At 40.9% G+C, this 27907-nt stretch overlaps 1 protein-coding gene across 1 annotated transcript in view; it reads left to right on the top strand.

Moving 5' to 3' along the window:
• LOC129181684 (chemokine-like protein TAFA-2) overlaps positions 1-27907 on the top strand; it is a 137445-nt gene that overhangs the window by 31328 nt on the left and 78210 nt on the right. The window contains exon 2 of the mRNA XM_054777186.1: positions 20343-20443. Coding sequence (XP_054633161.1) covers positions 20344-20443 — 100 coding nt within the window. The 5' untranslated portion in view covers position 20343. The remainder of the gene's footprint in view (positions 1-20342; positions 20444-27907) is intronic.

Genomic DNA, 27907 nt, shown 5'->3' with positions numbered 1-27907 from the left:
CGCCGGCTTTGCCTCCCTTCTTAGCGTTCATGCAATCCCAGTCAGAACTCAGCCAGGATACATTCATGGTCTCACAGAAAGTGGGATATTTTTAACTCATTACAACCAAGCGCATTTTCCCCACTTAGGTTTAAAAAAAATATTCGAGCATTGCGAAGGGAGCCACAACAAACAGGCTGAACAGATGCATGCGGCTCTGGAGCCGCAGGTTGCCGACGCCTGGTCTTTCACAAAGAGATTTACTTCCCTAAGAAATACTTCAGGATTTTTAATATAGTTCATGTCATCATCAGATTTTCATATCATTCAAGCTTTGCAAATGCATCCGCAATGTCAGCCAGTGTCTTGCGGGCAACCGTATGCAGGACGCCAAGCATTATAAACTCAAATTACAGAGAGTGTGGGAAACATCTGCCCATATTGAGAGGATATACGAAACCAAACCAACCACAAACAGTCACAGTAACAGACCAGATGTCAATATTGGCAAGGGAAATTTAGGATGACGTATGATTAAATAAATCCCACTATTTTTAAATCTTGGTCCTGATTTTTATGGAATGCAAATCACAAAAACTGACCAACAAGAACTAAAGTCAGTGATATAGGGTTACCATGGCAATGGCAGGACAGTCAACCATTATTTATTTCATTAAAACTGACCAACAAGAACTTTTTTTAATGTATGCAAGCGATATCATTCTCCTCTGCTCATTAGGAAAATGTGCTTTCATTTGGTTGGTACCATTCAAACATATCAAAAGGCCACTCTATTTTTAGGAAGGGTGTCATGATTCATTTTAATGCCACAAATATGGGGAAACAACTACAACAGTACACTTCACTAACTGTGCTACAAAAAAGGTCAGTTCGGATAATCCGTAATGCCGCTTATAGAGAACATACCAACTCTTTATTCTTAACTTCACAATTATTAAAATTTGCTGATTTGGTAAAACGTCAAACAGCTAAAATTATGCACAAAGCAAACAATAACCTACAACACAAAAAACTGTTCTACAGTTCTTCTCAACAAGAGAGGAGAAATATGACATAAAGTATATATATATATATATATATATATATGTATATTGTTGCATTGTTGTTGGAGATCTATGTCCACAATCTGAGCCTCTAAAGATCAAAAATATTTTTTCTTTTCTTTTTATTTGACATCTTTAGAATTTTATTTGACTGTATGTTTTGTTTGCCTTCTCCAAGAGTAAGACGCAACTTTAAAGAGAAACAAAGAGTCGGCTTGTCTGTGCCTGATTGTTGCCAGTCTAGTTGCTGAACTGCCTGCCCTGGTGGCTTCAGTTTTCCATGATCGTGTCAGGTGGAGTAGTGTGTGTAAAAGTCAATAGCTCACTCTGATCTACTGGCGATAACTTGTGGTGGGAGTCCCACATTTGCCAAGACATCCTGCCTGTCCTGCCATGAGGCCATACAGTCATGGTTTGCCATGATGATAGCACACCCACAGTAGTCCTTTCTCATGACAGAGAAAATGCAAATGTTCAAGTTATAACACTGTAATGTGCTCTTTTTATTTTTGAGTGTGATAAATGAGGTGTGTGACACTATTTTTGTTTGCCTTTGCATGGATTTGCATGCGTATGTATGTCACCGGATCCATCTGTTGTTATGTGGGATGAAATTGCACCTGCATCTGCGGGAAGCAACAAAGCAACACATGCACATGCACACGCACGGGCACAGCCAACCTGTGCATATACAGTACTAGATGGATAGCAATTCATTTGACACTGTAATTACAGCTAGTGATCATGTATCCGTTTATCAGCCTGTTTCCTCCGGCTGTTGGCTGACCTCCAAAAGTATTAATGTGTCGCAGAGGGACGAGAATGGAAAAAGTGCTGCAAAAAGGAAAATTGCTTCAGTTGTTATCCTGTTTTTTTTGTTTTGTTTTGTTTTGTTTTTTACAGTATTTCCGCTAAACGCTAAAGCTGTCATGTCAGCCACTCGGTAGGTGTGCCTGCTCTGAATTCAACCTTCTGTGACATCACATTCACACCCTCTACACCAAGCCAAAGAACGGGCCAAAGACCTTGAATTGATGGAGTGCTACTTTAAGAGCAGACCCCAGGAGATGTTATATAAAGTGTATATGTGGGAACTGTGGATCAGTATGAGACCTACTTCCACGCTGACTAAGAAGCAGCTGGTGACTCAATGCTCAAGCATGAATAAAAAAGAAGCCATCGTCACAAGTGAAGGTGGAGAGGAATGAAAGGATGACCATGGAATTCTGCACCCTGCAGGGCTGCCCACTGTACGGACTGTATACGTTAGCGAAAGCTCATTTTATTCGCTGTGGCCAACAACGGTGGTATATACCTGTGAAAACATATAACAATAATTGTTATTTGGGACTTTACATTTACAGAAAAAAATTCTAAGTGCTACAAAGCAGATGCTTGGAAATAACAACAGAATGAAAAGAGAAAATTTAATGATTTTGGCACACCATTCTGGACATTTAATAAAGATGCACATATTCAGTATTTTTCAGATGAGATGTGTCATTTGCTTTCATCCTGTAAGTGCTGCAGATTCAAACAATTTTTGAATGATGCCGTGTGTTTCATATATGTGTGTGTATGTTTGTGTGTGCGCCTCAGCCACACACACAGGAGCCTACTGAGACCACCCAAGCAGATGCTTCATTTACGAAATTATGTATTTAGGGCAGGGAAATAGGTCTTAACCGAGGGAGTTTGGGAAAGTTAGTGAACAAGACCGGAAAAGGGCTGCAGCCATTAGTGTGATGCCCTGTACTGATCTTTATGTCGGTCCTGAGATAATTCTGCCGGAAAGAAACAAGGGAATTAAGTAAGGGAAGAAGAGAAGATGGACCAGTGCCATTTCACCTGGGCTGTGTTCCACTCTCAATGTTCATGAAAGTAAGACTCGTCTTTGGCTGCTCTTTCATCTTACCATTTTCCAGTTATTTTATTGTTATTTGGTCTACATGAAGCAGAAGCATCAATAGGTCTGGTTTGCGTGCACACGTGGTTGATGCTCTAATTTATATCACAAGAACTTGAAAGTTTGCCAAGTAAAGAGAGATAGCTCAACATCAAACTGCATAACCACTGGTGTTAGTATTCTAGGTTTTGATTTGAACACATGATTCCATTCAATGGCAAAAACTACAAAAACACTGGGCATGCCACACTGGCTATTTGGACAGGTATAGTGTCTCTCGTTGCCATGGCAACCCAGGATCACCACATCTGTAGTTTTAGCAGACAATCGGGATGTGAACGATAAACCGATGCGACTGGATAACCGGTTTGAGGAGCTAACGACTCAAATTAGCCGATAAAAGAATGCTGTATCGTTAATAATCGGCCATACATTTTAGATTAATTGATTGTAGAGACATGCACCGGGTATCGTGGGAGGTGACAGTGTCTTATAAACTAGGTTTGGGCTTGGGCTGCCGGCGAAACGAGCCGGCCATTAGCTGCTAGCGTCAGCCGCTAGCTAACTATTATTCTGTTGACTTTATTTACAGCATGCGTGGGGATATGATGTGCTCTTTTACACATTAGAAAATACTGTAAGAATGCCACTTCCAAATAATTGGCATCTTTTTTTTAAAAATAATTTTAAGATTAATGTCTACATCAGCAAACATTAACCATAGAATTTAATCGAATCGCATCGTTTGTACACTGCATTGAATTGTATCGATTGTTCTGTTTTTTGTTGACATCTTAAGCCAAACACCATTGATTTCCAAAGAAGAGTCCAGTTATATCGATCTGGATTGTCTTTTACTTTTACTGTACTAACAGCAGAATAGGTTGACAAACATATACGTGGATGTTTTTCTTACAAACAGTATTACACAAGCCACTAAGCCAAAGCTGAGGATTCTGCATTATCTGGCATTATTATTTGGCCTTGTCAGAGGCTTGCACTATACTGAATGCTGTTGATTTTTTTTTTTCTTGCATTGTTTGACTGTGTGGTTGATACAAAGGTTCAGACAACAATAACTGAATTTACCACCTGGATCTGCACTGTCAGCAGCCACACTCCATGTGTGTGTGTGTGCACGTCTGTTTGACCTCGGGATGTTTTAGGGGTGGCTCTGGAGCTTCGTAGACGATGGATTTGTAGTGACATAGGGATTGTACCTCGCGGTGAAACAAGTTCTCCAGGTTGGCTCAGCCAGAGACAGACAGAGACAGAGCAATACAAAGGGAAAGAGAGAGGGCAAGAATGTGGGGGAGATAGATGGAGTGTGACACCCTTGGGTTGAATCAAGCTGTAGGGAGGTGTGGAGGACATGGATGTATGGCAGGAAGAGGCAAAAAGCTGATTTGAAAGATGGGAATGTCAAGTCTGTGATGTGCATTCTGCTGGATTCACAGTGTTATTTAATGAGTGATACACACACACAGCTGAATTTCCTCAATCCATGTTAAATTGGAGGCTTAATTTGGAGCCGCTGGCATCCTCTACAGGCCACATGGAGTGTCTTTCAAAGGCCAAACTTTGGATTTCATTAACTAAAACACACATGAACCACACAACTATGCACACAAACTCACACATGCTCCTGTGGGCCCTCACGCAGCTAAAATCTCTTGAGGTTCCAATTAGTTTGAATAGACTCTGGCGACCAAAGAGATTCTTCCAATAAATCAGCGTAATACACAGATTTGCTATGACATTTTGGTCTTCCATCTATTATTTTTTGTTATTTTTCAGCAGGCGTCCGTCTCCACTGTAAACAGTGTGGACCGGGCACTGCTTCCCTTTTTTGAGGTGTCGGACGGTTTGCCAGACCCTCTTTGAAGCTGAACGAAAGTCATGATCCGTGGCCTCACCGAACGCCTCCTACACTTGACTTTTTGCCTCGACCACCGCCGAAGCCGCTGCACTGTACTTGTTTACATCGTAGACAAGTGACTATGGGCAGTTACTTCCTGTCCCTCTCTCAATGTGTTCCGTGTGGGAATGTCTTTGAACCATACTGAATGTTGTGTATACCAGGGATGCTCCGATCAGGGTTTTATGCTGCCGATATCGATCACACGGATGATCTGTACATTTTTCAATTGATTTATGATGAGTGCTATTGGCCAGGACCGCCATTAGACAATTCCAAGGGCCCCTGGACAAAAGGCAATCTTCATTAAACAACAACACACAAATAGTGTTTGAAGGACAATACATAATTAGTATAATGACACCAATAGACACTTGAAAAAGTTATCTTCGTACATACAAGATGGACGTAATATCCACTTGCCCATGGAAGAAAAACAAGCTCCAAACTGCATTGCTTGTTTGTTTTAAAAACAAAATGTCACTGTGGTAAAAAGTCACATTTGGAGTCCGAAGATGCTGACAGCTAGGCAAAGTGTGTATAGAAAGATGCAAGAGAAGTCAAACACCAATAGGTTTGACAAGGGAGTGATCAAACACACAGGCATCGATTGGCGTAGCCTGTGGCAAGCTGTCAAATTGAATCATTGGAGGTTTTACAGACTAGTGTTGATTTTCGCAGCAATACGAGACAAAGTGTGTTCCTTGTCGGCCCAATACGAGTGTTGTCAACCCTACATGACACAGCACACATGCACGTTCATATCATGTCTGTGTTGTCATGGCATGAATTGCCTTGTCGCTGCCGCATGGCGATTGTTTTTTGTGATTGGCTTTGAAAGGCATTTATCGGCATATGTTGATCATGTTTTTTACGGAAATCGACCGATACTAATCGGTGGCCGATTACAAATATATGTACCGTTTCCCCTGTTGCACCACGAATAACGTAGGGGTACACTTGGCAGACTTTCCTGCAGGCAGAATGGGTTATGTGAGTGTGAATGTTTGTCTGACAACCAATCCAGAGTTTAGTCTGCCTTTTGCTCAGTGTCTACTGGGATTGGCTCCAGCACCCGCAAACCTGAAATGGAAAGCGGTACAGAAAGTCGGCCAACAATACTGAAAATAATGTGTACAATACTATCTGGATAATAATACAGTATATGAAGTCCGTCTCAATCCTTCCGTTTGTCTTCCTCATCCACAGCCATCCCTCTTTATATGACGTAAGCATTTATCTTATCTTTATCCTATCTGCACTCTGTTTGCCATCTGCTGAAAATTGTATTGAATAGTTTCAATTTTCCTCTGATTCTGTGCCTTTGAAAAGCTCAGCTGTGAGTACATTGTTGACCTTAGCCAGTTCAGCTTTTCGAGGGGCTCAAATTTAGTCACTCGTTTTATGCCCACAGATCCAACTTAATTGTCATACTTTAGAATTGTGCAATATCTTGTGCAAAACTAAAACAAACCACACAAAAGGTGCAACGCATTACAATTCAGAGACAGTAGTCCTGTAGTAAAACTAATTACTTTCAAATGACAGTAACTATTATAATTAATGTATTCTATTTGTATATCATCCAATAGTTTTTATCCATAACTAGGGGTGTCACCAGACAGTTCACGAGATGAGACGAAACATAAGATTGGGTCAACGAGAATGAGATGAGACGAGATTTTGGCATTACTCTTAAGAAAGGTACAATGGCAAAATAATAAAAATACGTGGCAATATATTGCAATCTACTAATTTAATTTCTACTGCGTTACTTTGCATTGCTCCTCACAAGGCTTTTGCACTCTGTGTGTGTGCTACCAGCCCTGCCTCCACCCACCGAGACAAAGAGACTGTATGGCTGACAAAAGGGCTCACTCCGTTCGTGCTATTGTTCTATGGAACAAACGAGCCAAGGTGCTGACATCAATGCACAGAGTGAACTCTCTTCATGCCTGTTTGGAGACACGCACGCACATGGCAGGATATGGAGGCCGGCAAAATGGTCAAGTTCATTTTAATTTATCGTGTGATTAATTAATTTATTGTCCCAGGCCTAGTGCACACGACAGTTTTTTCTGAACAAGAAATTGTGTCGTGTTTTATTCTAGCGAGATCTTGTGACACCCTCGTTGATAACATTTTGTCGTGCCAAAACATGATCCACTCACCACTATACTATACAGCGAGTTTATTCTAGTTGCGATGTCAACACGTTTACTTAACATCTTACTTCACTTATGGAGCCAGTTGACATGGATGATCCACATTTCCTAACATATTAGCTTGTATCATTTTGTCAGAACACTGTTTTATATCTCAAAGTATTTATTGTGAAGAATTTAAGGTGTGTGTTCACGTAGGCAGTGTGGAATAAAGATTAGAGGTAAAAAAAACCATCCTGGTGGCCTTAAATCGAATCAACAGCGCCACCTGCTGTTGTGGTGTGCAAATTGCAGGCCATTTCTCAGAAAGATTACTGGCATCGAGTGTAAAAGAGTGTATTTGTGTGTGGAACTGCAACGTGGAAGATAAGTGACAAAAGTGATGTGACAGTGTAAGATTGTGACCATTTCTTTGAATACTTGAAGGATATTTTTTGTAATTGAAGAAATCTGCTCCTTTGTGTGTTTAAAACGTGCTGTATTTGTTTCTGAAGCAGGATGTATTTGTTTGATAGGTATGTTTTTTATTTGCAAAACAAAATGCATTACTTTGTAAATAATGTTTTGTGTTTGCAAACCACACTGAGTTTGTTTGAGGATCATTGGGCGTGAGTAAAGCGGCGTTTACACTTTTTCGCCACGCATTTTACCTCCACAATGTCCCGCAATTTGCTGTGGCAATACATATCATTTATTTATTTGTTTATAGCACGCCTGAAAAGCGTGAAGACTGGTTTGCACGCTTTTTGCATTCTGTTTACGCATAAATTATGCACTTGTCATGCAATTTGTGACCGAAAATGGTGTGCCTTGGCATGAAATGACCACGTTCCCGCAGGACTTATTTACACCTTGTCAAGTACTATTTACATCTGGTGCACGACAATAGTACGCGCAACGCGCAATGTTCACGCATGGGTATGCATTGTCGCCCCCACTTCCCGCATCCGTGGAGCAATCGTGGCATTATTTGGTCCCACTGCGTCCCGCGTGACGCCACGCAACAGCAGACATCACCTCTAGCTTCATTAATTCCTCTATTTGCAAGGGACCTAAAGGATGTTGAACTTCAGAGAAGAAGCTCATGCAATAAAGAAAGGTAAGTCTATATTTTCTCGCAGTTGTAAGTACAAGGAGGCAATAAAGTAGAAAAAAAGAGACACGGACAGTGTGGGAGAGGGAATTGCTGACTAGAAGACATCGCTTTGGCCATTATGATTAGTTATTAACAGGAAATCACAAGGAAGATCCAAGGCGCTACAGAGATTACTTGAGAATTCCCCCCGAATTTCTCCTAGATGGCGTGGAAATGTTAACCCATTCATGTGAATGAGACACGTGGAGGCATGCTTTGATACGCACCACCCACACAGTTTGCACATAGGTTGCAGTGCGTTCACGGTGCGTTCCACGTTGCATTCACAGTTAATGGAAATTATGCATGCCACAAATTTTTAACATTTCAAAATATTCTTGCAGCCCCGCACAGTTTGCACATACTTCACACCTGTTAACAACCAATTTACTCATTGGCATGCTATTAGCATGCACAATTGCGTACCACTGGTGACAAAGTGCATCAAAGTATAAACAAGGCTTAAGACATGTTTTGTGTGTTTGTGAAGTTTTGGCATGATTTTAACTCCATACCTGGCATCCTTTGATTTTCAGTATGCACCCCTCGGTGGAAAAAGTTTTGATTTAGATTGATTTAGATTCACTAATTAGCCTAACATGCATGTTTTGGGGATGTGGGAGGAAGTCGTAGTAGCCACAGTAAGCCTGCACATGCAGACTCCACACAGAGATGCCCCAATAGAAAGTGAAATAGATCACCTGACTGTGATGCCGACATGCTAACCACTGGGCGACTCTGCACTCCATTGAGGGGCAGCGTGGCTCAGGACATGGGTTGTCCAGTAACCAGAGGATTGGCCGTTTGAATCCTGCTTCCTTCAATCCACATCCCAGTTATTGCTGTAGTGTCCTTGGGCAAGATACTTCACTCACATTGCCCCCAGGGTTGCCCACACAGCGATGCTGACGCGATGCGATCCTGATCCCGTCTTGGGGCACCGTACGGTGGTTGCCCACTGCTGCCCAATTGGATGGGTTCAATAAAGAGACTAATTTCAATGTACGTTGTATATGTGATAAAGCTCACTTATTATTATTATTATTATTATTATTATTATTGTTAGAAATTAAAAGACCAAAACCCATGGATGCAAGTTGTCACTAATACAAGAGGTGTCCCGGCTGGTTCACTGATATAAAAGCCCACCAAAGTACAGTAGGTAATTTGGGAATGTCAGTAATCACAGGGACACTCAATTCCATGTTGCCACCAAGTGTACAAATGACTAAATATGATTTTTTTGACAAACACTGAATTTGTTGTTTTGGGTTAATGTTGTTGCTCAGAAATGTCAGTTGGCAAAAATCCCTCACTTTTAATTACTGCTCTGTGTTATGTGGGGATTTAGATCTCATTCTCCCATGGTAAATATCTCGGAGAATAGATACACCTTGAATATGAATATATTTCCGCTAGATTTTCTCGTGGACCTTTGGGAACTCAACAATGGCTCGTATGCCCGCGAGATGCGTCCGGCTTTTGCTAGGATGCATGCAAACACACATGCCCACGTGCGCGCACGCTCAAATACAGAGTGGAGATATAAAAGGGAGGCTGATGAGGCGTGTGGAGTGGGGAGCGCATTCCAATGGGACTAATTAAAGGAATTGAACAGACTGCACAACTCATGGGGGACCACCACTTTTTCTCCAACTATCGCTCACTCTTGTTTTCTCTTTTGCTCCTCTGAATTTCATTAATAAAAGCTACATCATGAAGGGTTCTAAGATAAACTGTTGTTGTTTTTTTTGGTCACTATTTTGGCTGGCAAATACCATCAGGAGTGTAGGACCATCCTATATGACATCTATCAGGAATACCTTCATGAGCAATGTTCCCTCTAATTAAGTGTCTGAGCATACACATTCCTTGGACCTCTGTGAGTGCTATCAGACGTGCACACTTGTAATATCACACCTGTCCAAACCTGAGAACTTGAGGTAGTCCAGCTTCCATTCTGTGGTATTTTGTATATGAGTGGGTTCAAAAGCAAGGCGTATTTCACAATGTAACTTTATTTTTTGTCCACCTCGGACAAAACAAGCTGTGGAACTATCTCATCCAATTAATGATCAGACTCTTGTAGGAAACACCTAGTTTATCATTTCATTATCCATTTATTTTCTTTTTTACCATTTATTTAGTTAATTATGTTTACTTTTAGACGAGTCCAGGGTGTACCCCGCCTGTCGCCCGAAGTCAGCTGGGATAGGCTCCAGCATACCCCCGCGACCCTCATGAGGAGAAGCGGTATAGAAAATGGATGGATGGATGTATACTTTTATTTCCTTATTTCCTTTCATTCTGGGAATTGGTTTGGTTTGGTTTGGTTTAGTTTATTTGAACATGAAGGTTACAATGGAATACATCTCATGAATCATTCTTTGACAGTTCCACATGTCCAAAAGGAGTAGGAAGAAGCAAAGTTTATTTAATCCTACCCCCCATCCATTCTACATCTAGTACAGTACATGTAGTTCACTTCCTGCATTCCATGTCATGTTTTCAGTGATAGTCAGGATAACACATAATAGATAACGGTGAGATAGCCCTCCCCCCAAAAAAAGAGAGAACATTCATAATAATGATAATAATGATGACAATACTAAATAAATAAATAAATAAGAACAAAGCTTTTTTTTTTTTTTTCCTTTCTTTTTTTTTCCTTTCCTTTTTTTTTTTTTAAACACAACAAAGAAAATTATAAAAAAATAAATAAAAATAAATAAATAAAAAATAAAATTTAATTAAATAAAAAAAATAAATAAATAAATAAATAAATAAAATAACAAACCTGACAGAACAATCAGGACTCTTCTGGGAATTGACTTGAAAGTGATGCCACATTTGCTGTATATGTTTACTTTTGTCTAAAAAAAAAATTAAAATAAAAAAATCTCAACCGAAAAAAAGATCCACCTTCCCGTCCCCTGGGCATCACTCAAACTTCCTGTATTTGGTAAGTCCGTCCATCAAAATTAAAGCATGCCAGTACAACATGCATGGTTAAACCACACATTCAGTCTACACTTTTCACTCAGATAACTGGTTCAGAGCAGCCCTTTCTCATTCTAAAAAGAAAAAATCTTACGCATATTCAACTCTTGTGTTCCCACATGCTCCAACAGCCAGTGCACCTTAAAATACCTTTTTTTTTACTTTAGCTTAGTGTGTGCATGTGGCACTGCCCGTTCGTTTCTCCATAATACGGGGTTAGCAAGCAGCATTTAGCTCCCTTAACTCCGCTGCAACAGTAGCTATATGCTATCCTGCAAAACAGCGGCATGTACTATGCTGTTAATGAATTGATAGGCTGCATAAGTAAGTACGTGCCAACAGGATCTCATCATTGGCTGGACAGTGTTCGTCATTGTGTTGTTACTGCTTGTTGTCACCTGTCACTCACGGAGTTGCATTGCATAATGGTACATAATAAATTGTTATGTGTTGATTTTATTTGCAGTTCAGGTTGGATTTTATTTTGTTGCGCTGCAAGGATTTGCTGTGCGCTGAGACCACAAGATCAGTGCGCGATTGCACACGTGCGCAGCTTAGAGAAAACATTGTACATGAGGTACAGCAACTTTTCAACACATGCTGCTGTAAACAATGATCAAATGCAAGCATTGTTTGCAAGCATACTGCGTGCCGTGCTGCACCTAAGTGCCCATTTATGAGTTTGTGTGTGATTCAGATAGGTGCACGCACTTGAGTCACTGTTTGACACTGATGGAGGGTCAAAATGTTTCCCGCTATTGCTCAGAAGCACACGTGAACCTTCACTTACCTTCCTTTTTCTCACAATTTCTCTTTTCCTGTGCCTTTCTGAAGCAATTATACGTCACACACCCACTGGCTTTGTGACAGACAGACCAAACAAGCAGTCATAAAGAAGTGGTGCTGCGTTATCACAAACACTTCTCTGCTTGTGTAAATGAACTGAAGAGGAAGAAGGTATTCTTGTCTAGCAGCAGAGCTGAGGTGAGGACAAGAGGAAAGAGTGGGTGGAGATGAGTAAGGGGTGAAAAAAGAAACAAAACGTGGCAACAAAACGTACATGCATATGATTCTTTGTGTGCCTGTGATGCCCTCTAGCCTGAAAAAGCCTTGGCTCAGCCTGTCTGGCTTTACAGCTTCCCTCAGCTCTAGAAATGCCGCTTGCACAGCCAGATGACTCACACACACCGCTCAGAAGTCAAGCCAAAGCTTAGCGCACATTCACACATACACTCCTCACAACATGCATTTACATTCATGCACGCAGATCTATACCCAAATATGCACAACCAGTCTGCATTAGATCTGTAGATCTGCACAGATTTTCACTCCATCCCAGCCTGTTTGGTTTGTTTACCAATGCTCAAAAGCTTCCGCAAGGCTTTTAATTTTATGTGCAAAGTTACGTTCCGGAGCACCAGTGAATGGCGAAAATCCACAAGCAATTGAGGCCGAAGAGTCTAAATGAATAGGACTGGTTACTCAGCATCCATTTCTGTAGTATGCCCTGCACGCCTTTGGCCGCCATGATGGTGAGCAGCATTCGGAAACATCATTGTTGAACATGTCATCGGAACACAGCTCAGCAATTAGTTGCTGTGATATATGGTCCAAAAGGCTAGATTTGTCATTGTTCAAGTTTCCCGAAAACAAAGACATGTACAGTATGTGTCATAAGAACATTGTAGATGTTGTAGATAACACTGGTTGTTGTTAATAAACAGGACAATGATGATAATGATTTAGGCCAGGGGTCCAGAACCTATGGCTCTCGAGCCATTTATGGCCTTTTTGATGTCTGCATCTGGCTCTCACACATTTCTTACCATTAAAGTAAAACATTACAGAAATCACAGTGTTCAAACGTTCAAAATATAAAACATTATAATGCATTTTAATCCATCTACTCATTTTCTATCGCAATGTAAAGGGCTAGAGCCAATGTCCTTCCGATATTTTCCAGGTCAGATGCCAAAACGCGATTATTGGATTATGCGGTAGCCTACCAGGGCATTAACAGGTCAAGAAGCAAACGTCTGACTTTTAGCTAGCTACTGTAATTCTGGAGCACAAACACTTTTGACAAAGAGGAAGGCGAAAAGAAAGAAAGAAAGATGACGATTCGTGGAGAGAGCAGGTTTGGTGGTGTGTCTAATATGCAGTGATGACATTTCATTGATGAAACGGTCAAATATAAAGCGACAGTTCGACACACGCCATGCTGGTGTGGTTTGAAGGTGTTTGCCCACTTCCTGATTTCTTATTTTTTTGCATGTTTGTCGCACTTAAAAGTTTCAGATCAAACAATTTATTAAATTAATCAATGACAACATAACTGAACACAAAATGCAGTTCTTAAATGAAACTTTGTCATATTAAGGGACCAAATCCAAATCTGCATGGCCCTGTGTGAAAAAGTGATTGCCCGCTAAACCTGATAACTGGTTTGGGCCACCCTTAGCAGCAACAACTGCAATCAAGCATTTTTGATAACTTGCAATGAGTCTGTGGAGAAATTTTGGCCGACTCATCTTTGCATAATTGTTGTAATTCAGCCACATTGGAGAGTTTTCCAGCATGAACCACCTTTTTAAGGTCATGTCACAGCATCTCAATAGGATACAGGTCAGGACTTTGACTAGGCCACTCCAAAGTCTTCATTTTGTTTTTCTTCAGCCATTCAGAGGTGGACTTGCTGGTGTGTTTTGGATCATTAGCTTGCTGCAGAACCCAAGTGCGTTTCAGGGTGAGGTCACGAACAGATGGCTAGACATTCTCCTTCAGAATTTTTTGGTAGACAGCAGAATTCATGGTTCCATTTATCACAGCAAGTCTTCCAGGTCCTGGGGCAGCAAAACAGTCCCAGACTATCACACTACTACCACCATATTTTACTGTAGGTATGATGTTCTTTTTCGGAAAGGCAGTGTTACTTTTGCGCCAGATGTAATGGGACACACACCTTCCAAAAAGTTCAACTTTTGTCTTGTCAGACCACAGAGTATTTTCCTGAAGGTCTTGGGGATTATCAAGATGTTTTCTGTCAAAATTGAAACGAGCCTTAATGTTCTTTTTGTTCAGCAGTGGTTTTCGTCCTGGACCTCTGCCATGCAGGCCGTTTTTGCCCAGTGTCTTTCTTATGGTGGAGTCATGAATACTGACCTTAACTGAGGCAAGTGAGGCCTGCAGTTCTTTGGATGTTGTTGTGGGGTCTTTTGTGACCTCTTAGATGAGTCGTTGTTGCGCTCTTGGGGTCATTTTGGTTGGCCGGCCACTCCTGTGAATGTTCACCACTGTTCCAATATTTGTGAATATTGGTTCTCACTGTGGTTTGCTGGAGTCCCAAATCTTTAGAAAGACTAAATGATCTCAATTAATCTCAGTTAATCACTTTTTCATACAGGGCCATGCATGTTTGGATTTATTTTCTCCCTTAATAATAACAAATTTAATTTAAAAACTGCATTCTGTGTTCAGTTGTGTTGTCATTGACTGATATTTAAATGAGTTTGATGATCTGAAACATTTAAGTGTGACAAATCAGGAATGGTAATTGTAATGACAATGGTTTCATTTATTAGAACATGCATACAAGTTACATTGGAAGACATCACATATTACAATTCACAGTTCTGCATGTCCAAAAGGAGTAGGAAGAAGTAATGCTTATTGATTCCAACCCTTTACATCAATTGCAATACATTTGTTCACTTCCTGTATTCGAAATGCACTCTCTTCTGGTTGAATACATAGGAAAATGATTAGGTAAGCTAACAATGTGGTGAAATAGTAGCCACATTTCTTGTCACCGTAACTACTACATATGACAATCATAATTAATATGTATGAAATAGACATAACAGAACATAGTTGATAATCGATGAATACTGACAATGAAATCACAAAAATGAAGAGTTAGTAATAAGTGTGGTAGTGATTAAACATAACATTGACAAATAAAATAGAACAGAACATCGTTCTAAGAATGAAGAGTAATAAGTGACAAGAAGGAAGAGTCCTTGTACTTTGCAAACATCAACTGCTTGTATTGTTTCTTGAAATGGCTCATTTTAGTGCATTGTTTGAGTTCCTCGCTCAATCCGTTCCATAATTTTATTCCACATACTGAGATGCTAATTTTTTTAGCGTTGTTCTCACATATAAATGTTTTAAGTTTAATTTTTCATATTTGTTCTCTCTTGTCTAGATGAATTGTACGACATTTTTAGGTAGCAGATTACTGTTTGCTTTATGCATCATTTTAGCTGAAAAACAACTAGATCATCATCATTTTAATATTTGTGATTTTAGAAATAGAGGATTTGTATGTTCTCCATACGCGGCATTATGGATTATCCTAACTGATCTATTTGGCAGTACCTTTAGCGAGTGAAGTGTACTTTATAGTTATTTCCCCACATCTCCACACAATAAGTTAGATATGGTAATACCAGAGAGCAATAGACAGTATGAAGTGATTTTTGATCGAGGACAAATTTTGCTTTAATCAATATTGATGTATTTCTCGCCACTTTATGTTGTATATTTTTGACCCCCAGAAATGTATTTTTGTTCATCCTTTCAATGCCCACTCCATGATTTTGTATTTGCGCATAAGTATCCTTTCTGCTATTACCAAATAGTATAATCTTAGTTTTACTTATAACCTGTTTTTATCAAACCATCTTTAGTGTAGTCATTTCATCTGTGACTAATTTTATTAGCACTTGTGTACTTTCTCCAGAACAGAAGGCAGTAATATCTTCTGCAAATAGTACCAGCTTTAGGTCTTTCGTGACTTTACAAATGTCTTTTATGTATACTTGTAGGTTGAACAGTTTTGGTCCCAGTATTGACCCCTGAGTTACGCCACATAATATATTTAAGCATGCTATAGTATAGTCTCCTAGCTTCACATATAGCTTCCTGTTGGCTAGATAGCTTTGCACCCAATTCAATACTAACCCTCTGATTCCACACCTTACTAATTTTGTAATTAGGATGTTGTGATTAATCTGCTTAGAAAACTATTGTCTGTATATTGATTTGAACTTTGACCTCAGGTGCCTTTTTTGTTTTAAAATATTGAAAATCAAAAGAGGTTTTGCACTGACAGCACATGTAAGCTTTAAGGATGTTGACAATTAAGACCAATAGAGTGGTAGCTAAGAGCCTTAATTCATTTGCCAATTAATGTACTACTCCGGCCAAGTTTTTGGAATACAATTGAAAATAAAAATAACACATTTTAAATTAAAAGTTAGGGTTGTTGCACTGTCATATCGAATGGTTGCAAATAATTCTGCTGCTGTCCAACCACAATTATGTCCACAGCAGTGGCAACGTAAAATGTAAAGTATAAGTGTTACAAAGAGATCTAGCATGTGCTGAAATGTTCTGACTAATCTGCATCTACATGTACTTTAATCTGCATGTACTTTATATTTAAAATAAAACAAGCTCAAGCAACTGATACACATGCATTTTCTTTGTCATCCTCCAGCAGTGAAGTATCCACAGTCTAATTCTGTCCAAATATAAACGAACCTACTGACAAAGCATAGATAATTTCCCCTGTTTGATAAATGGAGTTTGTTTGTCTGCTATGTGCACTTTCTTGCTGTCAGAGCTTCGATAACAAAGTGCTTTAGTCATATGCATCACTCCTCAACGCCTCTATGTAAACAGCTGCTATCACTTCGCCACAGAAACATCCGTTTCTACATACAGTGCACGATGGGATGTATCCTCTCCCAGAACATAACAATACGGAAAAGTGATTCATTATTAATCAAACCTTTCTCATAAATAAAATATTATTGGTTTATTCTGTTTTTAATAATGTGGTCTATGAATGTGTGTTTTCTCAGCCGACCCGAGAAGGTAGTGAAATCTGCTTTGTTTGAGACGACAATGCTCTTCATTTAGCTGATGCCAGCTATTTGCAGCCATCCAAATTTGCAAACACACACAGATGCGACGACTGTATTAATAACACAACCTGGTGCATCCGTCTTTTGACATTGTGTTCCAGTTGGTTGCAAACATAGGAAATTAAACAGCGTTCTGCCTGTCTCCTCGTCTCATACCTTTTGTCACTCTCTTCCAAACCATTTTAATGATTAGACAGAAAAACACAATTTTCCTATTTTAAATGTTTTAGGGTCACCCAAGACAAACAGGTTCAAGGGGACCAGACAAAGAGTAGCTCAAAAGAACGCAATGATCATAAAGAACAATGGACTTCGTTTTCTCTTGCCCACACGGGTCACTGGGGCCTCTCTGGAGCCAGGCCTGGAGGTGGGGCATGATGGCGAGCATCTGGTGGCTGGGCATAGCCCAAAGAGGTAACGTGAGTCCCCCGTCCCATGAGTAGTGAGCTCATAGGAGGCCATGGGAGGGGCCAAAGGGGTCGGGTGCAGTGTGAGCTGGGTGGTGGCCGAAGGCGGGAACCATTGCTCTTGGCACGTGGAATGTCACCTCTCCGGTGGGAAAGAAGCCTGAGCTGGTGCACGAGGTGGAGAAGTTCCGGCTAGATATAGTCGCACTCACTTCGACGCTCTGGAACCAGTCATCTGGAGAGGCTGGACTTCATTCCACTCTGGTGTTGCCAGCAGTGAGAGGCGACGGGCAGGGATGGCAACTCTTATTTCCCTCCAGTTCGTGGCCTCTACGTTGGAGTTTAACCAGATGAACGAGGAACGGGTCCTGACTGTTGTTTGCGCATATGCACCAAACAGCAGTTCAGAATACCCACCCTTTTTGGAGTCCTTAGAGAGACCACTGGAGAGTGCTCTCTCACGGGATTCCCTGTTCTACTGGGGGACGTTAACGCTCATGTTGGCAGCGACAGTGAAACCTGGAAAGCAGTGATTGGGAGGAACGGCCTCTCTGATCTGAACCCGAGCGGTGTTTCATTGTTGGACTTCTGTGCTTGACACAGATTGTCTACAACAAACACCATGTTCAAGCATAAGGGTGTCCACATGTGCACTTGGCACCAGGACGCCCTAGGCCGCAGTTCGATGATTGACTTTGTGGTCGTGTCGTCGGACTTGCAGCTAAATGTTTTGGACACTCGGGTGAAGAGAGAGGCGGAGCTGTCAACCTATCACCACCTGGTGGTGAGTTGGCTCCAATGGTGGGGGAGGATGCTGGTCAGACCTGGCGGTCCCAAATGCATTGTGAGGGTCTGCTGGAAACGTCTGGCAGAGTCCTATCAGAAGGAGTTTCAATTCCCACAACCAGGAGAGCTTTGACCATGTTCCAAGGGATGCGGCGGACATTGAGTCCGAGTGGGCCATGTTTTGTGCCTTCATTGTCGAGGCAGCTGATCGGAGCTGTGGTGGGATTTGCCTTTTGCGGCGGTAATCCCAGAGCCGTTGGTGGACACAAGTGGTGAGGGATGCCGTCAAGCTGAAGAGGGAGTCCTATTGGGCGTTTTTGGTTGACAAGTACCAGCAGGCCAAGAGGTCTGCAGCTCTGGCGGTCGCTGAGGCAAAAACTTGAGGAGTTTGGATAAGTCATTGAGACTGACTTCCGGCCGGCTTCAAAGAGATTCTAGATCACCATCCGCCATCTCAGGAAGGGGAAGCAGTGCACAGTCAACACAGTTTATGGTGGGGATGGTGTGCTGCTGACCTCGACTCTAGATGTTGTGGACCGGTGGAACGAATACTTTGAAGACCTCCTTAATCCCACCAACAGGTCTTCAAACGAGGGAGCAGTTCTTGGGGACTCCGCAGTGGGTTCTCCGATCTCTGGGGCTCAGTTGCTGGGGTGGTCAAAAAGCTCCTCGGCAGCAGCGCTCTGGGGGTAGATGAGATCCGCCCGGAGTTCCTCATCCAGGCCCTGGATGTTGTGGGTGTGTCTTGGTTGACACGACTCTGTGGACAGAGGGGGGTGCCCCTGGATTGGCAGATTGGCGTGGTGGTCCCACTTTTTAAGAAGGGGAACGGAGGGTGTGTTCCAACTATTTTGGGATCACATTCCTCAGCCTTCCTGGTAAGGTCTATTCAGGGGTTCTGGAGAGGAGGAGCCGTCAGATAGTTGAATCTCGGATTCAGGAGGAGCAGTGTGGTCGTGGAACTGTGGACCAGCGCTATACTCTCGGCAGGATCCTTTAGGGTGCATGTGAGTTTGCCCAACCAGTCTACATGTGTTTTGTGACCTTAGAGAAGGCATTCGACCGTGTTTCTTGAGTAATACTGTGGGGAGTACTCCGGGAATATGGGGTATCGAGCAGTGACCTTCAACTCTCACTAGATCGGTTTGCAGCCGAGTGTGAAGCGGCTGGGATTAGAATCAGTACCTCTAAGTCCGAGTCTATGGTTCTCTGCCGGAAAAGGGTGGAATGCCGCCTGCGGGTCGGATATGAGAACCTTCCCCTAGTGGAGGAGTTTAAGTACCTTGGGGTCTTGTTCACGAGTGAGGGAAGGATGGAACGCAAGATCGACAGTCGGATTGATGCGGCGTCTGCATTTATGCAGACTCTGCATCAGGCTGTTGTGGTGAAGAGGGAGCTGAGCCGAAAGGCAAAGCTCTAAATTTACCGGTCGATCTACGTTCCTACCCTCACCTATGCTCATGAACTTTGGGTAGTGACCGAAAGGGGTACAAGCGGGAGAAACTCGGAGTAGAACCGCTGCTCCTCCGCATTGAGAAGAGCCAAATGAGGTGGCTTGGGCATCTGGTCAGGATGCCTCCCAGACGCCTCCCTGGGGAGGTGTTCAGGGCATGTCCGACCAGTAGGAGGTGTCGGGGAAGACCAGGACACGTTGGAGAGACTATGTCTCTCAGCTAGCCTCGGAATCCACCGGGAGGAGCAGGACGAAGTGGCCAGGGAGAGGGAAGTCTGGGCTTCCCTGCTTGGGCTGCTGCCCCCACAACCTGACCTCGGATAAGCGGAAGAAGATGGATGGATGGATGGATGGATAAATGTTTTTTTTCTCCACTGCCAAGACAAGCTTGTGAATGCTTTGAGCTGGCATGTTTAAAAAGCTTTCTGAAGTTCCTTGTGTTTAATGAATGTGTGCTTTACACAGGCAGTAAGGGGGAGAACGTTAACATTCTCCTGCATACTGTGTATGGCAAATTGACATCAAATGATTTGTGTCTGTGTGTGTGTGTATATATTGTCTAAGTATGCATGTTATTTTGTTCTTCTTTCTGGCAGAATGCGGGAGCGGGGCCCTTGTATGTGCGGATTCGGTGTGTGGAGTCTACTGCTGTCGCTTTGTCTGGCCTCACTCACTCATGCACACAGGAGCCACACAGGTAGGCTGGCTTTTGTTTGAAACAACAGTATGTAGTAATCATTACAGAAAATATCCACTTTGATGGTACACTGGTTTTGTAATAAGGGACAGAGTCTATGTCGGATTTTTGTATGAAAACCTCTCCTTAGAGAATATAAAACTACTGTGGTCTCTCTCATAAAATCCATGCCCCTGCTATACACAGTAAATGCTATTTCATATTTTAAAGTAAACTTTAAAATTACCCTGCTAAATAATGTTAATTTAATGGAATATTACCGGGATGGCTTTATGCCCCAATTCCATGTCACTGTCATTTATACTGAACAACAACCTGGAAAAAATGCAGGAAAAAAAATCATGAGTTTAAGTGTCTGTGGCTGTCAAATGATTACAATTTTGAATCAGATTAATCACTTTTCAAATTAATGAATCATTATTAATCGCCATTTGCAACTATGTCTGAAATATACAATTTTTTACTGTACAATCATCCCTCGCAATATCTCGGTTCGATTATCGCTCCCTCACGGTTTTTCAAAAAATAATTAATAAACGATCGCTTTTTTGTGGTTGGCTATGGCATATTTAGTCAAAAAATATTGAAAGACAAAGTTCCATGTAGTATTCTGCTCACGAGGCATCAGTATTGTTCCATTATTGAGACATGACATTAGATTACCGTCACACTGCATGAAGTCAGCCATGGCATGTTCGACATGATAAAGTGATCCATGTTGAAGTGGTAAGTTTTTGGCTTCTTTATCCGTCTTCCCTATTCTATTTTAAACCCTTTCTTAAATTTACAATACAGTAAATAAATTGGAGGCTTACTAGGTATCTCATTAGCTTGCTAATGGTTAAAGCCATGGCGGTCTCTTGTGTCCCTGCAGTGATTCCGTAGCCTGCCCATTAAAGTTGTGAGATGTGGTGTAAACAAAGATGAATAGGAGTGTAAAGGTGACTGCAGGGGTGTTATTTCATGTCTACGGGGCTCTAATAATGGTAAAGATTGTATTTAGAAAGTCCTAAACAGGTTTTCTATGCTCTAACTACGTAAATGTACTATGTATTACTATGTACTATTTATTAATATTGAATCCTACTTTGTGGAAATTCACTTATCGCGGTTGGGTCTGGAACCAATTAACTGCGATAAACAAGGGATGACTGTATTTTTTGAACAGAAAGTTAAATGACAAGACACAATATAATTAATATACACAAATATAATTATGCATTTGTAATTATATATTTCTATGTGTTAACAGCTCCAAATAATTCAAATATTTAAATCAAGGTAAAAGAGAACATACGCCTGGAAATCTATTTGCCTAACACTTATTTTTAATTGTAGCAAAACATTTGAATCACACTTTAACTGGGTTATTATGAGCAATGAGGGGTTGTATTCAGTTGGACGTGGAATTTCCGAGCACACTTAAAGGTTGATAAGAATCACGGTTTTTCTTATTGAACTTATTATTTTTTGGAGTTTGCAGTGTCAGTGGTAGTGTGGTGAGAATGAGGAGGTTTTGTTCCAAGTACAAACAAAGAGACATGTTTGCGAGTTGGGGATACATACAGGTATACGGTGTGGGAATTGCACTGCTATTAATGTGTTCAGGCCAGAATGAAGTTCTAAAAGTGCGTCATATTCTGTGGGGACGCTACACTGGGCCTACGTCTGCCGACATATCAGACAGGTGTGGCTTGTCATGATGCGCATGTGTTAATCATGGTCAAAATGTTAATTAATAAAATAAATTAGTTACCACCATTGACTTTTTATTTTTGACAGCCCTAATAAAAAATGTAAAATGATTAAAAATGTATTTTTCTCAACTGCCATCCCTCTCCCAAAGTTCTCTGGTACCCCCAAGGGGAGGAACGCGTCACACTTTGGAAACCTCTGGTTTATGTCTGCTGATATGTTGTCGTCAGATCTGCAAATGAAGTGGTCTATCATATTGGTGGACTTGCCTGGACCTTTTATATTGCATTAGTGTGTTAAAATTGGTGTTCAGAGTTGTTTTTACAGACTGTGGTGCACATGAATTTGATCAAGCAATGTTCTTCTTTACACTTCTTTTTTTTAAAAACTGATTTCCATTATGTACTTCGGAAAATTTCAACCATTTCTTGGCTGGTCAACAAATGCATTCTTACAATTGACTGTAGACCCCTTTCTGCCTTTTTTAAGTCTATACCACATGTATCATCCATGCTATATTCCTGCTGCTTTAGACACTGCTGCTAATCTTGTTCAAAAGTGGACCAGTAAACCACATCTTTATACCTGATGGCATTCACAGTGTTGTGTGAGACCTTCAAGGCTTCTTTCTGAGAAGCATCTTCTTAAAATGATCCAATAAACTGGAAGGAGGGCTATGAGTAACCCCAACAAAACAGGTCTTCAAGTAAATTTTCTCATTGTAGCAGTTCCATCAGGGAAGGGATGACTCTCGGAAATGCCTGTTGGTAGCGACTCAGACAACGAGCAATGAGCCTTGCATGATATCCCTCCGATGTGAGCCAAGTGGCTGAATCACAAGTATAATTGAGCTCCGAGGCCTCTCTATTTTATTTCTCATGTGAGGGCAGGATATTGTTATCCCTCTAGACGAAAATGATCACCTGTGTCGAGTTGAAAATGACCTCCCTGTAATGCTTCGAATGAAAGAGTGATACTACCTCTCTGCATCATTTACAGTATGTTCTAATGTATAGGATTTATACAGTATATGCTCTATCTAGGCAGTTCATTAAGGTGGTGCAATTTAATAGCTATTAATAGCTATTTGAAGCCAATTAGTTAGACATAATAGCTGTATGTCTAATTTGCCATTTTTTGACGCAGTATCAGCTAACTGGTATGTCATTTCTCACACGCAGGGTGGTTAAGGGCAGTCTGTATTGGGTTGGGCTTGTGTTGAGATACTTCAGTCTTGTCATGTTGTCTTGTTAATTGTAATGCACATTTGTTAACCCTCAATTAATTCCTGAATGGCACTGGAAGACAAACATTGCAGTGCTGTCACTAACGCTTCGATTGTCTGTCAGTCCATGTAACATGTCAAGCTGCAGGTTTGAACTTCTCATACTTACACTATCGCAGACAGAAAAGGGCATTTTGAGATTGCTCATCCATCCACTTGTGCAAAAAACAAATATCCAGAGCAGGCACAAAACAAATCTCACCAAATTGAGTAATATACAATGACACCATCACCTTAGGAAGAAATCAAAAAGTTATGAAAGTGGGCTTTACTGTATGTTTGGTTTGACCTTATATCATAGAGAATGATGGCTCGAAAATGTTAAGCCCTGCCTTTGGCTTTCCTGTCGTGATAAGCTTCGCACAGTCTGCCCTTCATCTGAACTGGTTGTTGCTGGCTTCTTCATTGTTTATAATTTCTAATGTCACACTGCTGCTAAATATATGTGTATAATGCACACACTGTAAATGGCAGAAATGTTGAGACAATTTATGACTTTGCCTTTATATTCAACCTCAGTGGATTTTATATAAACCAGTCAAGATGATGCTTTCATTTAAGTTTTACAAAAATATTTAATCTTCAAAATTAGCAAAAGTGGAAAGTAAGAGCTCATGATCCGAAGCATACCACAATTTGTATTCAACATGATGGAGGGAGTGATACAGTATGTCAACCAAATAGGCGTGCTGTTTACTTACTGCACAGCACCTCCACAGATGGTTCTATTATGCCACTTTGTCAGAATTTTTTTAAGCCCCTGAACATGGACGTACTCTGCATAACATGCCTTTGATTTCTAATCAGTAAATGTCATATATTTGTGAATATTTGGGGAAATGGTTGATGCAGCATCTTCATCTTATCACCTCATACAATGTAGGGTTTCCGCTACATGTAATTGACCAGGGCGGTGCGTCACTACAAAATAAAACCTTAAAAATGTGTTGTTTTTTTAAAATGAGTTACGGTGGAAGTCCACCCTCCCATGCAGCATATATATATATATTGTTTTTTTTTTTTCCCAGATACCTATAGTCCATTTTATTTTTTTATTGACTGAAAAACATTTCTGTTCTTACCTTTTATATGTACAGTATATGGAGTACATGCAGCCTTTCTTTCTCCAGAAAAAGTGCTGATACTTTGTTGCAAAAGTCTGATCACCTCTTGGTGTGGTATATAATCCTTCATCCCAGCAGTCAAATTCATTCATTCATTCAGCAGAGCATAACAATATCTTGCATGTGACTTGTTTGTAAATCTAGCTCTAGCTGGCAGTGCTGTTGGGTTATTCAATAAAGTTTTTTTCATTTTTTTTATGCTGGCTTTTTCTCTGTGGGAATGACAAGCACCTTCCAGCTCATGCACGCCCCCACTGGCGTGCATGTGAATGTGCAAATTCAGCGATTTGTACTTAACACTAGAAGTCCCACAGCCCAGTCATTTGGCTTTTCTAACTTTCATGCACAATGGACAGCCATCAGTCATCATTTGTGAACCGCTAATCTGGCAGGTAATGCCTGTGTTTACAAAACAAAGGTGGGTAATTGTAGGCCATTGAGTTATTAATTTTAAAACACATCCTCTGGCATTCAGAGCAAGAGTAAGAAAACTGTGGGACTTCTAGAAACGATTGGAATCTTATAGAAAATACATTCAAAATACAATCAATTTAAAGTTAATATTTATTTAGGCTCTGCCTCACCTGCCTCCCCTGACCGCACCCGCTTCCTCACTAGGGTCGCGGGTATGCTGGAGCCTGTCACTGGGCTATGTGAATGTTTATTGCAAAAAAGATTACCTCCACTGTTCTCTCGCTGCCAGGCATGATTAACTATTTGAGGATGTAGATGCTCTCTTTAACACAGATGTAAACAATCTGTCTTTGTCTTACACAGTTGTCTTAGATAGGGGCAATAAACTGTGACAATAATGGTGACGTCCATATTGTAGCTTAACATTGGCTGGCTATGTGAAGGTGTGTGGTCTCCCTGTGCTCCATTTAATTAATGACTGATTGTAGAGCAAGTTGTCATCTGGGATGCACAACACCATTTACAACTTGTCACACGGGGGAAAAACAAACATGCTATCAGATAATTACTGGGTGTCATTCCATAGGTTGCGCCAAGGTTGGATGCTCTTACATGTATAATATGCATACATTATCTCTTGAACACACCATTAACATTTTTCATGGACTTTAAGGAAAAATGTCCCAACAACAAAGATCTGTCAGTGTGATTTTTAACAATAATGCAGCTCATTTGCGCAACCACAACCATAAACGTATTGATGCTGACAGTATCAGAACCAAGCAATACAGCTTTAATATAGGTTTTGTATTGGATCTCATTAAATATCACATTGACAGAGTGTTAAAGCAGAAAGCTTTAAACCAAAAACAGAAAAAAATGTGTAAATGTGCTTTGTTTTGTGACTTCAAATTTTAGATACAATATCCTGCACATTTCCCCCGATTAAGTCAAATAAGTCTCTTATTTGGTAGCTTAGTGGCAGTTACATCAGTCTAGTAGAAACAGCTTGGCTTGGACTTTAAGGAAATGCAGAATAGTGATTATGCTGATCACTTCACCACACACTGTCGCCTCATTGATTCGCAATCTATCGGTGGAAATCTACATATATCGCTGCTGATTAGGGGCCACAAATAACGTTACTTCCTCTACATTTAAAGGAAACCAGAGACGCAAGGACACAGATACAGCACAGCTTATACAAGATGCAACTCTCACATGAGCTCACTTAGTCAGGCATGCAGAAAGGTTCTTCTTCAGTAAGTGCACATGGAAGGCCTCACACATGCACACGGGCCGACATGCATTCACTAGTCAGAGGCTCTCTAATGTGATGCGTGGAGACAGGCTGTCTGCCCTCTTTAGAAGCTTCCCCACAGTCAACTTGTGTTTCTTCTACAACATGACTCCACATGCCTTGATAAAAAATTCAAGATGAAAATTGTGAAAATTTTAAAGTTTCATGCCGACAAACCATCACTCACCAACTCTTTAAATTTGCTGGTCAAAACAACAAGGTCGTTTCTCAATACCAATGTGAGCAAGAATAGACTGACCAACTTGGGAGACCTTGGAAAGTTCAGTTTAGTCATCCGATAATGATTGGTTCAGGTCACTATGGTACTGTACAACCCGATCTGGCTTTTGTGTAGCAATAGCGGTCTCAGACAGGAAAATAGTGTGACAATGAACATCAACAGCGTGACACAGTGTAAACGGATAACAGAAGATAAATGTGACACAGTCAACAAAAGGAGATCCAGCATTTTGACAAGCTTTCTTGTCATGTTTTGCTCTTTTTTTCTTTCTTTCCATTCCCCTTACTGATGTGATGGTATGCTGTCGATCGATCCATCGTTAAGGTAGGCTACCATGTAACTGTTGGTGGCAATTAAAGTATTTAGACTAGGCTAAATGTGAGCACGTACACATACTTTGAGACAACAAAGACAAGAGACAACATGCTTCCCATTTTGACTGGTCAAGGTTTGTGGGTTTGTGAGCCTTTTGTAACAATCTTTCATGAATTATGATAGCACAGCACAGCTACTGAATGATCAATAGTAATCACTGGACCGGAATTAGAAGACTGTACTTTTGATAAGAGCTAGTATTCCTGAACGTCAATAATGACACAGAAAACAAAGGCATTACTTTTGTTTGGCCACTTATTATAACAAAGTCTTGACACTTGAAATGCAGGTCATTTGTAAAATGGGACAAAATAACAAACTAAAATAATAAAGCCGACAACAGGGATCACTGATTGGCTAATTTGCGAGCCTGCCTAATGAAGCTTGTAAAACAACAATGCTGGCTGTGGGCAAGGGTTTCTTTTTTCCCTTCTTCACTTGAAACACTTTTTAACAAGTAGATTTATTTAACTTATTTAAATGTTATTTACTCTAGATGTGATTTTTAGATCCTGGGCTACAGTACACTTTGTCAACTCATTACAACAGGCTTGTTCTATCCTAAATCATGAATATATATCTTTTTTGGGATGCTCTGGTCATCGTATATGGAATTTGAGGCAAATGGTGGTCACACCAGATACTGACAGGTTTTGGACCCCCTTGGGAGAGGCCTTTTATTGTGGCCAACCTGTCCAATAATCACTGATAGTGGCGCCTGTGAGGTGGATGAATTAGGTTTGCTCACAAACAGATTTAGACATATTTGTGAACAATATTTGAGGGAGATAGGCCTTTTGTGTACATAGAAAAAGTTTTACGTCTTTGAGTTCTGCTCATGAAAAATGGGAGCAAAAACAAAAGTTTTGTGTTTATATTTTTGTTGCGGGTATTTAAATTATTTACTGACTGCCACCACAGGCTGTTGCAGCCCTAAAAAAAAGCCTTACCAGGAATCTTCCACTTTCAGCGCTTCTTTCACTTAGCGCTGGAGTGAATGAAGGAAGATCAGCTTCATTCATTACTGCTG

The sequence above is a fragment of the Dunckerocampus dactyliophorus genome, chromosome 1 (assembly GCF_027744805.1).
Source record: "Dunckerocampus dactyliophorus isolate RoL2022-P2 chromosome 1, RoL_Ddac_1.1, whole genome shotgun sequence".
Lineage (NCBI taxonomy): Eukaryota > Metazoa > Chordata > Actinopteri > Syngnathiformes > Syngnathidae > Dunckerocampus > Dunckerocampus dactyliophorus.
The sequence above is the reverse complement of the archived record's forward strand: the minus strand, read 5'-3'. Positions and strand labels throughout refer to the sequence as shown.